We start from the raw sequence: 12965 nt of genomic DNA, 5'->3' as shown, positions 1-12965 counted from the left end.
GCCCAAAGTTAACCTAACCTGTCACTCGGACAATTTTTAAAAATGTAATGACTTCTTTTTTTTGCCAATCTCTACAGATATTTCAAAAGAATTTTGAAAGTTCTTTCTAAACCACGGGAATTTAATAGTCTATAAACTTTCATTTAATTTCGTCTTTTATTGGTTTTTGGGCTAAACGGATTTCTGCGTTCACTGAAGGCCAAAATGAAGGGTTGGTCGTCGAATTCTTCGGGTTTTATTAGACCAAGTGCACGCTCATTGCCGTAATCATAGTCCTCCTCATCATAGTAGCGATCGTAGTGCCTATGGTGTCCTCTTGGGCCTCCATGCTCATGTGAAGTAGGAGGAGGGGGAGGGGGAGGATAGGGATATCCACCATAAGGATATGAACCTCCTGGATAACCAGGAGGACCCTGAGGACCAGGCTGGCCAGGCATTCCAGGCATCCCTGGGTGTCCCTTATCTCCTCGCGGCCCCTTCTCGCCGGGATCACCCTTGGACCCCTTGGGGCCGGGATAGCCCTTCTGTCCAGGCTGTCCAGGGGGGCCAGGAGGACCTGGAGGACCGGGCGGACAACTACAGGGCTGCGGTTGCGGGTACGGATACGAATAGCTTGGCTGGTAGTGTGGCGGATGATGATGATGATGATCGTGATCCTCCTCTATGATGACTTCCTGTGGCGGGGCTGGAGCAGGACTACTAGTTTGAAGGGTGATAAGACGGGGCACAGAGGCATCATCCTTGGCGAAGATTTCGCCAGAAACTGACAGTAGTGCCACCAGCAGAATAATCCAGTTCGCAAAGCGAACTTCCAGATTCGACGACATGCTGTAAACTAACGAAAATCAGATCGCAGTCACTGCTTTTATGTGGATACTGAAAAAAGGCAATAGAGAAGAATCATTCAAACTCCCGTTAAGACAGCTCATTTGAGATTTATATGTCTTGTCTTACGATCGTATTATATTTGTATCGTATGCTAATTTCTCTTGTTTAATAAACTAAGCCACTTATTTATAAAGTATCTGATTTGCATAATATTCAATGAATGAGCTGGGTTCTTAGGCGGCTGAAAGAACTTTCACACTAAATGGGTGTCGGACTTTGTGATTGAGCCATGAAAAGTGAATTCTTGTATTCTAGAATAGCTTAATAAGTAGGTATGTATATCATTTCTGAAAAACATACATGCATTAATACATTTTAAATGGAACCAGAGCAATGTCTGCTGACCAGGATAATGATCCAAGCACCAGAATTTTACGATAGTAGGGAAATGTTACCCATTTTGAGTAACTAATATGCAGTTTTCTTCACCGAGGGATACCACCTGTCTGTCCATTTGAAGCACAAAAGAAAACACTTTCGAGACATGCTAGAAATGTCTGTTCGCAATTTCATTTTATTTTGGGTTCTTTATTATTCTTTTGTTAGTGTGAAGTGGAACTCATGCTGACAAAAGCCCCGCCCACACAAACCTCAACAAATCAACAGGTTTTGGGCAGATCTCATAACACTTTTCGCGTATCTCGCGAAATACTCACGCTTCAGTCTAAGTCATTTGGATTCGGGGGACTTTAGTAATGTTTGTGAAGTTTCTGCTGTGTTAACTAACATACATACATATGTAAATAGTTGTAACTTTTAAAGTTCGTTTTATTTGTTGTTTTTGTTTTGCTTTAGTTTTACACATGTTTGCTATGCAATAAACATATTTAATAGTTTTCAATAGTTTCTTTGTTTAATCATATATGTACTTTGTTTAACTATTATTCTCTCTTTTTCGTGTTTTCGGTCGGAAAACCTTGAGGTAGCTGCGTTTGCAATTAATTGTTATAAGTAGGTATTCGCTTGTTTATCCCTGATATAGGCTATTTCAGGTTCTGGTGTGGATAAGAAGAGCTCAAATTGTATTTATTCAGAATATTTTTCAGAAAAAACATAGATAATTGAAAGAATAAACCGAAAAGGAATAACTAAAGTTTATATTTATTTTATTTTGTATATATATTTATATAATATTACGATAGATGTATTACGCATCAACATATACATAGAAAATATTTAAATCGTTTAAATTAAAATTAAAGCATATCAAAAATCAAACATTAGAAGAATATCAACATTCAAGAGAAATAAAAGTTAAGGTTTGTCTGTTCTGTCTGATGGTCGAAAGGGTATTGCCGATCGGGCTACAAATATCATGGGATGGGAGTATATCCTTTGGACTGTAAATAGTCAAAAGGTAGCAAAAGTAAACTCGAGTTGACTAGATATTGGATGTTGGTTAGTTGTAGTTAACTTTTGACATGGTCTCTGTGTTCTAACGGATCTAAGCAAGGCTAAAAGTGATCTGCTTTTACCGGACAAAACGTATGAAAATGGTGCATATTTCACTATGTGGACTGCCGTCCACAGAGATACTTTTCAAAACTGATGCTGAACTAAGATTAAGGGGAATTAATCTTTTCACAAAACGGATTTTTTTCAATTACATTATCTGGCAGAATCACAATCTTATAAACCCGATCGAACTGGCAATCGCTTTCGCATAACAAACAAACCTAGGAACAAACCAAATAAAAATTGGGAAAGTAACTAAAAACAGAAGAAGACATTGAAGAAACTGATCTGAGTTTGAGTTTGTTATCACTTGCTCTTCTTATAACATACGACTAACAACTATCTTTGGGATTCATTCGAACCTTGCTGGCTTTTGTTCTTGTTCGCACTACTCTGGTTTGATTCTTTAGGTTTTGTGGTGCTCTTTCAGCTCCTCTTCTCTCCCTTTCACTAACCCTTCAACCTTTTCCATTCTATAAAAATATAAACAATGTTTGCCTTCCTTGAAAGGGTGGGGTGGTTCGATTTTACGATGTGCAGGGACCGAAATATTCTTGCGGGAGTAATGTAATTTCTTGACATTTCGTACGATAGTTCTCGCTTAAATCAGCTGTTAAGTTGCAAAATATCCAATCTTAATCTGCCTTTGACTGAAAATGTCATTCCAAATTAGTTTCAGATCTTCATACGTAACGTAAAGAATTGCCAAAAAAATACTTGGTTCCATATGGATTTTCGAGCGAACAATCCAATCACCTCAAAGAAGAGCTAGCCCCATGAAGGTTGGTATTCTGATCTGTGATCTCTGACTGGGCTGCCATTTGGGACTGCTTGGATTTGATTTCTTACTGGGACGTAGACACCACGTCAAGGCCCGGAAACTTTCCCAGATCTTGGTGTCGTGTCGTTGGATTGGGCATGGGGGGAGGGGATGGATTCTAGACGGGATGCCAGTGCCTTAAGTGCGGGCCCATCGCCACCGGTTAGTAGAAGGAGCTGCACCACGCATCGCCCGCCGTGGGGCTTAGCATTCCGACCAGACTGGCACCATGGCCGGTGGATACGGCGCCAGTCGCCACAGACGGAGGCGATGCCGTGGTGCCGCCGGCGGTATGTGTCGAGCTGGGCAAACACTGGAAGCAGTAGTTGGCCCCGTAGTTGTTGTCCCAGAACTGTTGGCCCTTGCACTGGAACCTTACGGCGAACTCCAGCCTCTGGCCCACGTGCAGCGAGTTCCCGAACAGCACGAAGGTGAAGATGTCGGAGAAGCCATCGCAGGAGTTCTCCACGTAGTTGGCCTGCAGGTCGGCGTAGCTCCTCCATCCGTCCAGCGAGTACCTTATGTGCACGGACTTGTGAAAGTCCAGATTGCGCACGCGCACCGATCCGGATATCGTCTGGTTGATGTTGTCCGTCACGGCTGCGTTCTCCAGGGACACCTGCTTCTCCCGGACCGCATCGAGGAACTTGGGCAGGCCTCCTGGCTGCTGGAACAGAGGCATCAGTAGCTTGTCGGACTTGGGGCCGAGCTGAAGGGGCGGCTCCGACTCCAGGATCTCCAGGTCCTCAAACGCCGACTTCGGTATGGTGGGTATCTCGTCCAGGAAGGTCTTCACATCGGCCAGATCCAGGCCAAGGACATCGGCGAACCTCACGATCTTCTTGCGACCCGGAGTTCCGGGTGGAGTCTTTCCCGTTTTTAGGGAGGAACAACGCCGGATGCGCTGGGGTCTACAGTCGTCTTCATCATCAGTGGTATCGACTGTGGTACCCCGACTGGGGGCACAACTTTTCTCCACAGCCTCGGTGGCATCCTGTTTGGCCTGTTCAATTTGGGCCAGGTCCACGTTTACGGTGAGATTACTGGCCGATTTGTCTGTTTCATCCACACCACTGTCGGGCGAGAGTTCATCAATCCTGCTTTCCTCTGGGGATCTCTCCGGGAAGGTTTCCTCGGTGAGGATGGATTCTGTGGCTGATGTGTGGGAGGATTTCCCGTGAACTGTAACGTCGGACGTTTCCTCTTGAACCCTTTCATCGGACGCGTCCTCTTGGACTCTGTCATTTAGGGATTCATCTTGAACTCCTTCGAATGGGGTTTCTTCTAGCACCCTTTCCTGGGAGCTTTCTTTTTGAACTCTTTCATTAGGTGATCCCTCTTCGGCTCTGTCAGGGCAGATTTCCTTTTCTTCCGGAGCAGCGATCACCGGTGGAGCTCTGTTTGTAGTACCAGCTACGTCCAGGACTTCCTTCAGTTCCAGCTCCTCCACCTCCTCGAGATGCCCATTGCTGAGCTTAACCTCCTCGTTCTTTGTCTGCTCCACCTCCCTCAAACTGAAGCTGTGCTTCTGGATCTCACTGAGGATCTGCGCCTGCAGGAAGGCCTCGTCCTCCTGCACCGCATCCTGGCCAGCTGGCTGTTCCTCCTGCACTCCATTGGTTAGTCCATGCCTTCCGTTCAGTTGCAATGTGTTCACATACTCCTTGAGTTCCGAGGCTGGCAGCGTCTGGTCCTGGGCAGCTGCAGCTGTGGATGTGGAAGCGGATGCGGATGCGTCAAAGTACGGACCATCATTGCTGCTACTGTGGCTGCTAGCCATTGAAGCGCAGGCATAGCCCGACTCCGCCGTGGAGTTGTGCGGCGTATTCGAGGCAGTTTCGATCAGGCGCAGGTACTCGCACTCGTCCACAGGACTCCCCGGCGACTCCAGCTCGCAGTCGAAGTCGAAGAAGGAGTCGGACTCATGGCGCAGTGGCTGCAGGTCCGTCACCGTCTGCTCCGAGTCGTGGGAGTTGACCCACGTGTTCGTGCTGGATCCATTTATGATTGGCTCGTCCTCCGCGTTGCCCTCGCCTTCCTCGGTTGTCTGCGGAGTGGAATCCTCAATTAGTTTAGAATTTATACAATGTAATAAATAATATTGCCAAGTAGCATCTCCACCCATATCATTTACGATCTACTTCCCCATTAGGATCGCATGTATTCACCTGTGATCCCAAGGTGCGCAGCTTGGAGGACAGACTCCGTGCGAATGCCTCGGCTCTTCCGCGACATGAGGACATCCCTATGGTGGGTATGATGGAGATGATGCTGCAGGGCGGCCTGCTGTCCGGAGTGCTCGTGTGTGTCAGTGGTATATCGCCGGGATCGTTCATTTACGTCCGATCTGCGGAATATCTGCAAGTATAGAACCGACGGGATGTGTGACGTGAGTGATATATTGAAACGGGATGAGCAATTTTTAGGTAAACAAATAAATTCACACGAAATGTTGTTCTCCATCACTTTCCCTTTTCGCTTTACCCATGTTCCCGGTGGCATTTTAAAACAGCTGGGAAAATATCATCATTTGCAGTATATATGTATGCTTTTATTATCCTCAGAGCATTTTTCATTTCTCTTTCGTTGCCTGTGTCTTTCATTTGATTTAGTTGGTTGTCATTAAAATTTAAATAGACTATTGAAAGAATTCTTCGTTTTAATTTGTTCTGGCTGGCCAAAATGTGTTTAATTTCGCAAACAATATTTAATATGGAATAAGGTGGACAAAAAGCCTTTACATGGTATTTATTCCTATTACTCAGCTAAAGGATCTTCGATGAACATGGAACACTATTACTCCCGAGGTTGTTCAATACCCTTTAATACACGTTAAAGAAATATTTGATAAATATTTCAATTAAATATTTCAACGCCTATGTGTGCAAAATTTCAAAACAAACCTGAACAGGAGGAGTGCAGAAACTGCTTTTTTGGCCTTTACACTTTCCGAGATCTCACGTTTATACGGACGGACAGTTAAGCAGGCAGACGGACGGACACTAGATAACCTAGATCGATTCTCTTTGGGATTTTGTTCAAATATATCATAAGCTATTTGTAAGTCGGAAAGGATAGAGATCCTTCCAGCTTCCAAATGCTTTTCAAGCCTACTTATATGAGACCCATTTAAAAGCGCCAAGACCCGATTATTCTTATATAGTCAGGTGAGGAAAACCCGTGATATATTGTCCGACAAATGCATCGATGAAACGCCCGAAGAACCGGGTGACCATAACAAATTGTTAACACCTCTCCGCCTTGCTCTTGGCAGATGGCAATGTTATTGTTTTCATTTTGCGGTGGCTGCACGTGCATTACCTTTGATCAGGTGCAAAGCCAAGCCACGCCCACCGATGGATGTGTTTGATGAGAGCGAGAAGGCGTGTTAATGGGAGTGGGAGAGGAGGTGCCGCCCAATTAAGACATCAGAGCTTTTATTTTGAAAATTAGATGCGCCAATCAAGAGGAGACAAAGTCAATTGGCCTTGAACTCTCGCGGCATTTCTTTTTGTCTGCTTCGATTTTCCGTCCCTTTTCGTTTTATGTATTTTACTTTTTATCTTTGGCAGCATGCATAGGAAATTTAATTAAGCAGTAAAATGATTAAAAAAAGTAAAAAACTGACATTTCTTGCCTCGCCAAATGGCGTCGACAAAGTTTTTAAATAAACAAACGAGCGCCTGACAATCGATCGATTAAGGAGGTCGAGATGCCGATCTCTTTTAAAATTTCCCTAAGTTTAAAGTGAAGAATGCAGGTCTCCTTGCAGCTTAGGCAATGTAACAAATGCAGATGCCACTAGAGATGAGGTGGTGCCACTTATGGCAGATATCTCATGATTCACAGGCTTCCCTTGCAACTCAGTACCTTTATTAAACATTTTTCGGCGTACAGATGGGTGGAATACTCTTTTGGCTTTGGGCCAATAGCCTAAATGCGTTTTGGGCGCTAATGACGTTGGGTCAAGAAAGGCATTACAAAACCGAATGCATACATAAAAAATCCAACTCTTTTGAATTGGTGTCGCTTACGTATTTGCAAAGCTAAGAAACAATTCTAAATATTTTCAATTTCTATAATTAAAAGGTAGAATTATTTATATGTTCTAATTTAACACTTAGTCTCACTTTTGTTTAGAATATTCTATAGTCCCATAAAAATTGCTGGTGCAGCGTCTCGAGCTCGCATTTTATAAATAAAATATATGCACAGCAAAAAGAAGTGAAAATAAATATCATGAACACAAAATCTATAAATAAAATCTAAGAAAAAATATGTGTGACTTTTATTTTATGGCCAAAGTAACATTTCCGTTTTTCCTCTTATACATATGTTTTATTTGCGATTCTCGCAATTTTGGTGAATTTGCTTGGTGAATTTACGCCTCGTTTTGACGGTAACTGCGTAACTGAAAATGTTTCTTTTGCTTCAAGTAGTTGACTCAAGTGTACGCACTGACCCAAGAGAAACCCATAAAGCCGCTTAATTGAATTAAATTGGGGAAAATGTACGGAATTGATATTAAAGTGGACACCCCAACGGCTCACGCAATAAAAAAGTTATTTGAATTATGCTTGATTGGTTCACAGTGGATGTTTGGAACACGAAGTCAAGGTGCTGTTGAGGTGTCAATATTGTACAGAAAGTCAAAGTGATCCCCTTAATAATAACTTAAATATTAAGTCAAAAATGACAAGATAAGTATTGTATTCTACAACTATTTTACTAACAAATTTTATAGGGTTTTGAACACGTTTCTATAAAATTTAATAGGCGTTTTTAAAAAGATAGTAAGTGATTATGGGCAAACAGTATTTTTCAAAATAATTTTAGCACTGCCGAAATTAGGTAAAATAAAAACGTATTATTATTCTTCTTAGTCACTTCCTATTTTAAATAAATGTTTGCATCTATTGTCATCTACATCTAGAGTGTTTATTAAGCTATTGAATGGCTTACAAAAAACCAAAAATACAGAAAAGAACATCATTTAAAATTACATATACGAAGGATGAGATCGAGAAATTGAACTAATAAGTTACATAGTTATATTTGACAAAATGTGCATATTTAAGCTGACATTTGGCAGACATAAGCAATATATTTAGTATCAATCAGAACTTTATTATTAAACTGAAAATCACTCGAAATAGAAAGATTTGCACTGTTTACAAGCCCTTCAGGTGCTACGAGTATTATTGACAGACAATCTTATCGGCCGCATCTCGCAGTTGCATTTGTCATGTCAATTAGTTAGTCACTGGTCCAGAGATAGATGCGCCATTAGCTGTTCACACCACTAAAGCAGTTCGATTAGATGTTTCCAGGCCAACCGACTGGCACTGTGGTTTCAATGCCGGTCACCGGCTTATCACCTGAACCACACATGATATTTGCCACTGGGCGATGGGTGGGTGAGTGGGTGGTTATGGTGTTTAGGGTGGTAAGGGTGGTTGGGTGGTGCGGTGTGTGGAACACTTAATCATGCTGCGGCGGCGTCCCGATTATGAGGCGTGATAACGAATTTGCAGTTTTATTTATAGCAATCAGAATTGACCCGCGAACCCCACGATCCCCGCGAACGCCGCTCTCACAAGTGAACTCCTCGTCGATTTTCCACCTACACTAGACGGCGATGATATAACCGGTTGGTTCACCCCACGAATCTCCGCTTGGAATTATGATAGCTGGGGGTATTGCAAGTCTAAAAGACCTCAAGCCAGTACGAAAAAAACAACCGAAAGGTACCGAAAGCCACCGAAAACCACTCGAACTGCACCACGTCTGCAGCGTCACGGTGTCGGGCGTGCACTGACTACCCACCGATCTTTTTGTTGTGTTTTTGGCATTCAGCAAATCCACCCTGATTGATAAGGCGAAATCCGAACGGATCGGATGGGATCGGATCGGATCGGATGGGATGGGATGCGATGGGATCGAATCGAATCGAAATTGAAGCGCAGTGCGGCGGAGCGGTGCGGAGCGAAATCGCAAATCGCAGCCAAACACTGCCCTCAAGCAGATTGCATTCACCCCGCATCCGCATCCGCATCCGCCTCCTCGGGAATGCAAATTCAAATCTGAATGGGTATCTGAATCGGTATCTGTATCTGTAAATATGCCGCTGTATCTGCAATCCTACAATCTGCACGACTCCCGATACTGCCAGGCAGCCGCCACTAAAGACAGATGCTCGTGATCAGTGACGTCGCAGCCTCGGTTGTTCTATCTGTATCTTAGTCTTAGCTAACTGCTCTTTGAAGTGCCCTTCTCCCACAGAGAGCATTACAAAATGTGGCTAAACTAGTCATAACACACATTCTAATAATTTTGTTTTAAAGTTACTTTTGTTGTATAGGATTTATAAATTGACGACTTGGCAACAAACTCTTGAAAATCTTACATGAGTTTCGAGCTTGTCATTTTATAATACAATAAATTAGGAAACTACAAAAGCTTTAAGTAACTTAGCATTCCACTTTTCCTCCAACGCTAATCGAGCAGTTCAGCCAACGGACTTCCGTTGCTGCAATAAATTGGTAAGTACTGTAACGTATTGCTTTAGCCATATCTACCGTGTTACCCGCAGATAAACCACCAGCGTTCAATATTTGCTGTCAATTAAGGCTTGTGGGCTTTGGAAAACCCTCCAGACCCACCCGCTGTGATTGAGGGACCGTATATATGAACATACATATGTGCGAATGCCAGAATTGGCCATTCTACGGGATCGTAATCAGTGGACGGGACTTTGCATTTGTTGGCCAAGCATAAGATTAGGCCACTAATTTGTTTGCCTGCGGATTTGGCGGCGGTATAGTTTGTAATTCTGATTTGGCAGAACTAAGCCACTTGAGTTGGATTGATGGATGACAGGAGGAGCCGGAGGAGATAAGATTGCTAAGCGGATCATTGAACTGTTCTACAAAGTCAATATGCTCAGAGAATTAGTCTAAACTGGCAATTAATTACGAACATGAAGAGTAGTGATAACCGAATCGTTACCGGTATCTTATCGTTACCGTTAGATACTTCAAAACTGTTAGAAAAAACTGTTAATGTTATTGTTTATCGAGATGCTTTTATTAAAAAACAATTATTAAGAATTACTTTTAAAATCATAAATTCTATTCAATTATTTTGGGATCCCCAATAAGATAAAATTAAAGCTTGAATCAATTAATTTATGTTTAAATATTTTTTTTTACTTTAGATCTCGAAACTTGATGGACCTTTTTAAATATTATATTTAAATCAGTAAGCAGTTAGAGCTAATTTAATACTACATCAAATTTCTTTAAAAATATTTCGAATGTTTTCTTCGAATAATATATACAGCCACTTGAAATGCGCAGCTCTAGGAACTAAAAAATATAATTAGAGACAATTTTCCGCTGTCATTCAGTGTCGCATATATCATTAGCATAAATTCTATTCCGGCCAATTTTTTCAGACCGGCAAGTGCCGCCCGCGCATTTAAAAAGAAGCCAAAAGATACGTGTTCTACCCATCAACAAACCACAACAGCTGACTGGCTTCTTTATTTATAAATAAACCGAAATTAATAATATATAATATTAATGGGGGGGGGAATTAGCTGAAATTTGGACAGGCGCATGCGGCTCAATCCCGGGTATTCGGATTTGGAATCGTAAATGGCAACCAAAAAAAACGATGATGTGAACTACACCGCAATCAATATAAAATACAAGTGGATTACACGAGCCTCGTTTGAAGCGCTAATTTGCGTTCAGTAATTTTTCCTATCTATCAGATACAAGATACAAGGCGTGTGTGTGAGTGCGTGTGCTCGGATGTGGGTGGTTTCCACACTCATTTTTTGCTTTTCGGCAGCGCGTGGATTCTTTTATTTATATTTGTATGACATTGCTACCGAAAGAAATGTCAAAAGCAAACAAAGCCAAAGCCAAGCACCGTGAAAGGCAAAACGAACTGGAAAAACGCTTGCGCCGTTCTGAAAACTATGTTACCGATACAGAGATACTCTGGTAGGAACACTTGCGCTTTCCACTGGCTCTCGCTTTTCTTTTTATGGTTATTGTTGGGGACCGGGGAATTGCTTGTTTTGATTACTGTGATAACGAGATTCGAATTGTTTTGTTTTGATTGAGGCAGACAAGAAAAACAGGTCATAGAATTTATCTAGTCCACGATATGTATTAAGGAAAAGTTGTTATCCTAGAATTTGTTTTATAAGTGTTTTGTGTATAACAAAATCTTCAGCTACTAGTGTATTAACTCTAGTGTATTAAATACAGATTGTTGTGAAATTATAATATTTGATTCAGTATTATATAACTAAGACTATAACTAACTGAGACCCAAACGCTATTGATCAGTAACTGAAACCGGTTTATCATATTAATGTCGAATAAGTTGATTGTAAATAAATTGTGTGATAAAGTTCTTGAACTGCCTGAACTTGCACTTCATTGAACTTGATCTGACTTTTAAGATTAGCTAGAGTCACTATTTAATCGAGAAAACTCTATGTCCACTTCAACATATGATGCTGTGACTTTAAGTGGCAAATCCAATGTCAATTGTATCTGATGGATAGACGAGCAAGCTAATTGCAGCATCATCAGTTGGACGTACTTAATTGTGGAACACCGAACCAGCACGCAATGTTTTGTACAAAACACGCGCTCCATTATGTCACTAATGAATGGAAATCCTCCGAATAATTATGGTTTACCCACCTGATGTTTTAATATGGTTCCAAGGCGTTCCCTTTTTGGCCTTTGCCAGCGTTCTACTCGCGCTCGTCGGCGAAGCAATGAAAAGAATCGCTTGTCAAAAGTCGTGGCATAAATATCGCCCACATACACCGATTTTGGCTATATAGGTATATTTACTATATACGCTGGTGGGCCTGTAGGTACGTATTCGCGTGCCCTGCCGTCGTTTAGGCTGCGATGCCGGAGGAGGTGACCCAATGATGGAGAAAGGTTAAACAAGGATATTCGCTGTCGAGAACTTTCACTTTCACTTTCACTCGCCGCACACACACATGCACAGGCCGCCAGGGGCGCAGTTAGATAACACTTATTTCAGATTATTTCAGATTTCGGATCGCGGATATGTTTGCTTTAATTTGATTTCCTAATTCCTAATAATTTCCTAATGGTCAATTATTTCGAATTATTTTAGCACATCTTGTGGTTTGGGTTAAAGCTTTGATGTCAAATCCGTCGGGGCTTTCCGTTTTCGGCTTTCACGAAGGCACGCGAAAGTTCTTCGACTTCAATAAAATTTTCACTTTTATTCGGCGCAGCGTTCTGTTATGTTTTTCTGTGATAAAGCTACTATTATTGTGTTATTATTAATAATTATGTGTATTTTTGCCAGCGCTGAGTGGCAGCCGTGGCAGCAGCGCCCGTTGGAGTGGCAACGTCGGCGACTTGGTCGCAATAAGAGTGTCATTCAAGGGCATTGCAAGGTCGCAGCAGTTGCGTCTTTCGCCCACTGGCAGCTGAGATGCGAGAGCGCCAAACGACGGCCTCTTTTCGGTTCTCCGATACACAGATACAACGATTTTCGAGAATAATTCGTGCTTATTATTTATTTTTTGCAAAATCAGAGAGGAGGTGCTTTCGGGTGCGGGTGAATGGTGAATGGTGAATGGGAGCTATTTCACGCAGCGGTTTGATTATTACTTTTAATTTTGGCTATCCGCGTATCTGGCGGATACGAGTTTAGACGGTGCCCGCGTCTTGTGCCTCCCAAGTCGCCCGTTTGGCCCTCCTGTCGTGTGGCAACTGAGGCAAGTCTCGCC

The 12965-nt window shown here is 42.3% G+C and overlaps 2 protein-coding genes across 3 annotated transcripts; both read right to left on the bottom strand.

The window, feature by feature from the left end:
* Positions 1-143: 143 nt before the first annotated feature.
* On the bottom strand, positions 144-827 carry LOC120450047 (collagen alpha-1(III) chain). Its single transcript, XM_039632802.1, has one exon. The coding sequence runs from the start codon at positions 825-827 to the stop codon at positions 144-146; it is 684 nt and encodes a 227-aa protein (XP_039488736.1).
* A 1150-nt stretch (positions 828-1977) lies between these two features.
* Positions 1978-12698, bottom strand: LOC120448212 (glycogen-binding subunit 76A). 2 transcript variants are annotated; one of them, XM_039630090.2, is made up of 3 exons: positions 11890-12698; positions 5332-5521; positions 1978-5210 (listed from the first exon to the last, which is right to left on the bottom strand). In XM_039630090.2, the coding sequence occupies exons 2-3, from the start codon at positions 5497-5499 to the stop codon at positions 3327-3329; spliced, it is 2052 nt and encodes a 683-aa protein (XP_039486024.2). In that variant the 5' UTR covers positions 5500-5521; positions 11890-12698; the 3' UTR covers positions 1978-3326. The 2 variants fall into 2 exon arrangements, with proteins under 2 accessions (XP_039486024.2, XP_043861933.1); XM_044005998.1 differs by lacking the exon at positions 11890-12698 and adding an exon at positions 8791-8985.
* Positions 12699-12965: the final 267 nt, after the last annotated feature.

Source organism: Drosophila santomea, chromosome 3L (assembly GCF_016746245.2).
Source record: "Drosophila santomea strain STO CAGO 1482 chromosome 3L, Prin_Dsan_1.1, whole genome shotgun sequence".
NCBI lineage: Eukaryota > Metazoa > Arthropoda > Insecta > Diptera > Drosophilidae > Drosophila > Drosophila santomea.
The sequence above is the reverse complement of the archived record's forward strand: the minus strand, read 5'-3'. Positions and strand labels throughout refer to the sequence as shown.

Excerpts from the sequence above, each read along its gene's own strand:
- LOC120450047 (XM_039632802.1), bottom strand. The coding sequence starts at position 827 with ATGTCGTCGAATCTGGAAGTTCGCTTTGCGAACTGGATTATTCTGCTG.
- LOC120448212 (XM_039630090.2), bottom strand. The coding sequence starts at position 5,499 with ATGAACGATCCCGGCGATATACCACTGACACACACGAGCACTCCGGAC. Across the intron at positions 5,211-5,331 it reads TGCGCACCTTGGGATCACAG|ACAACCGAGGAAGGCGAGGG; the intron begins GTGAATACATGC and ends TCCACTCCGCAG.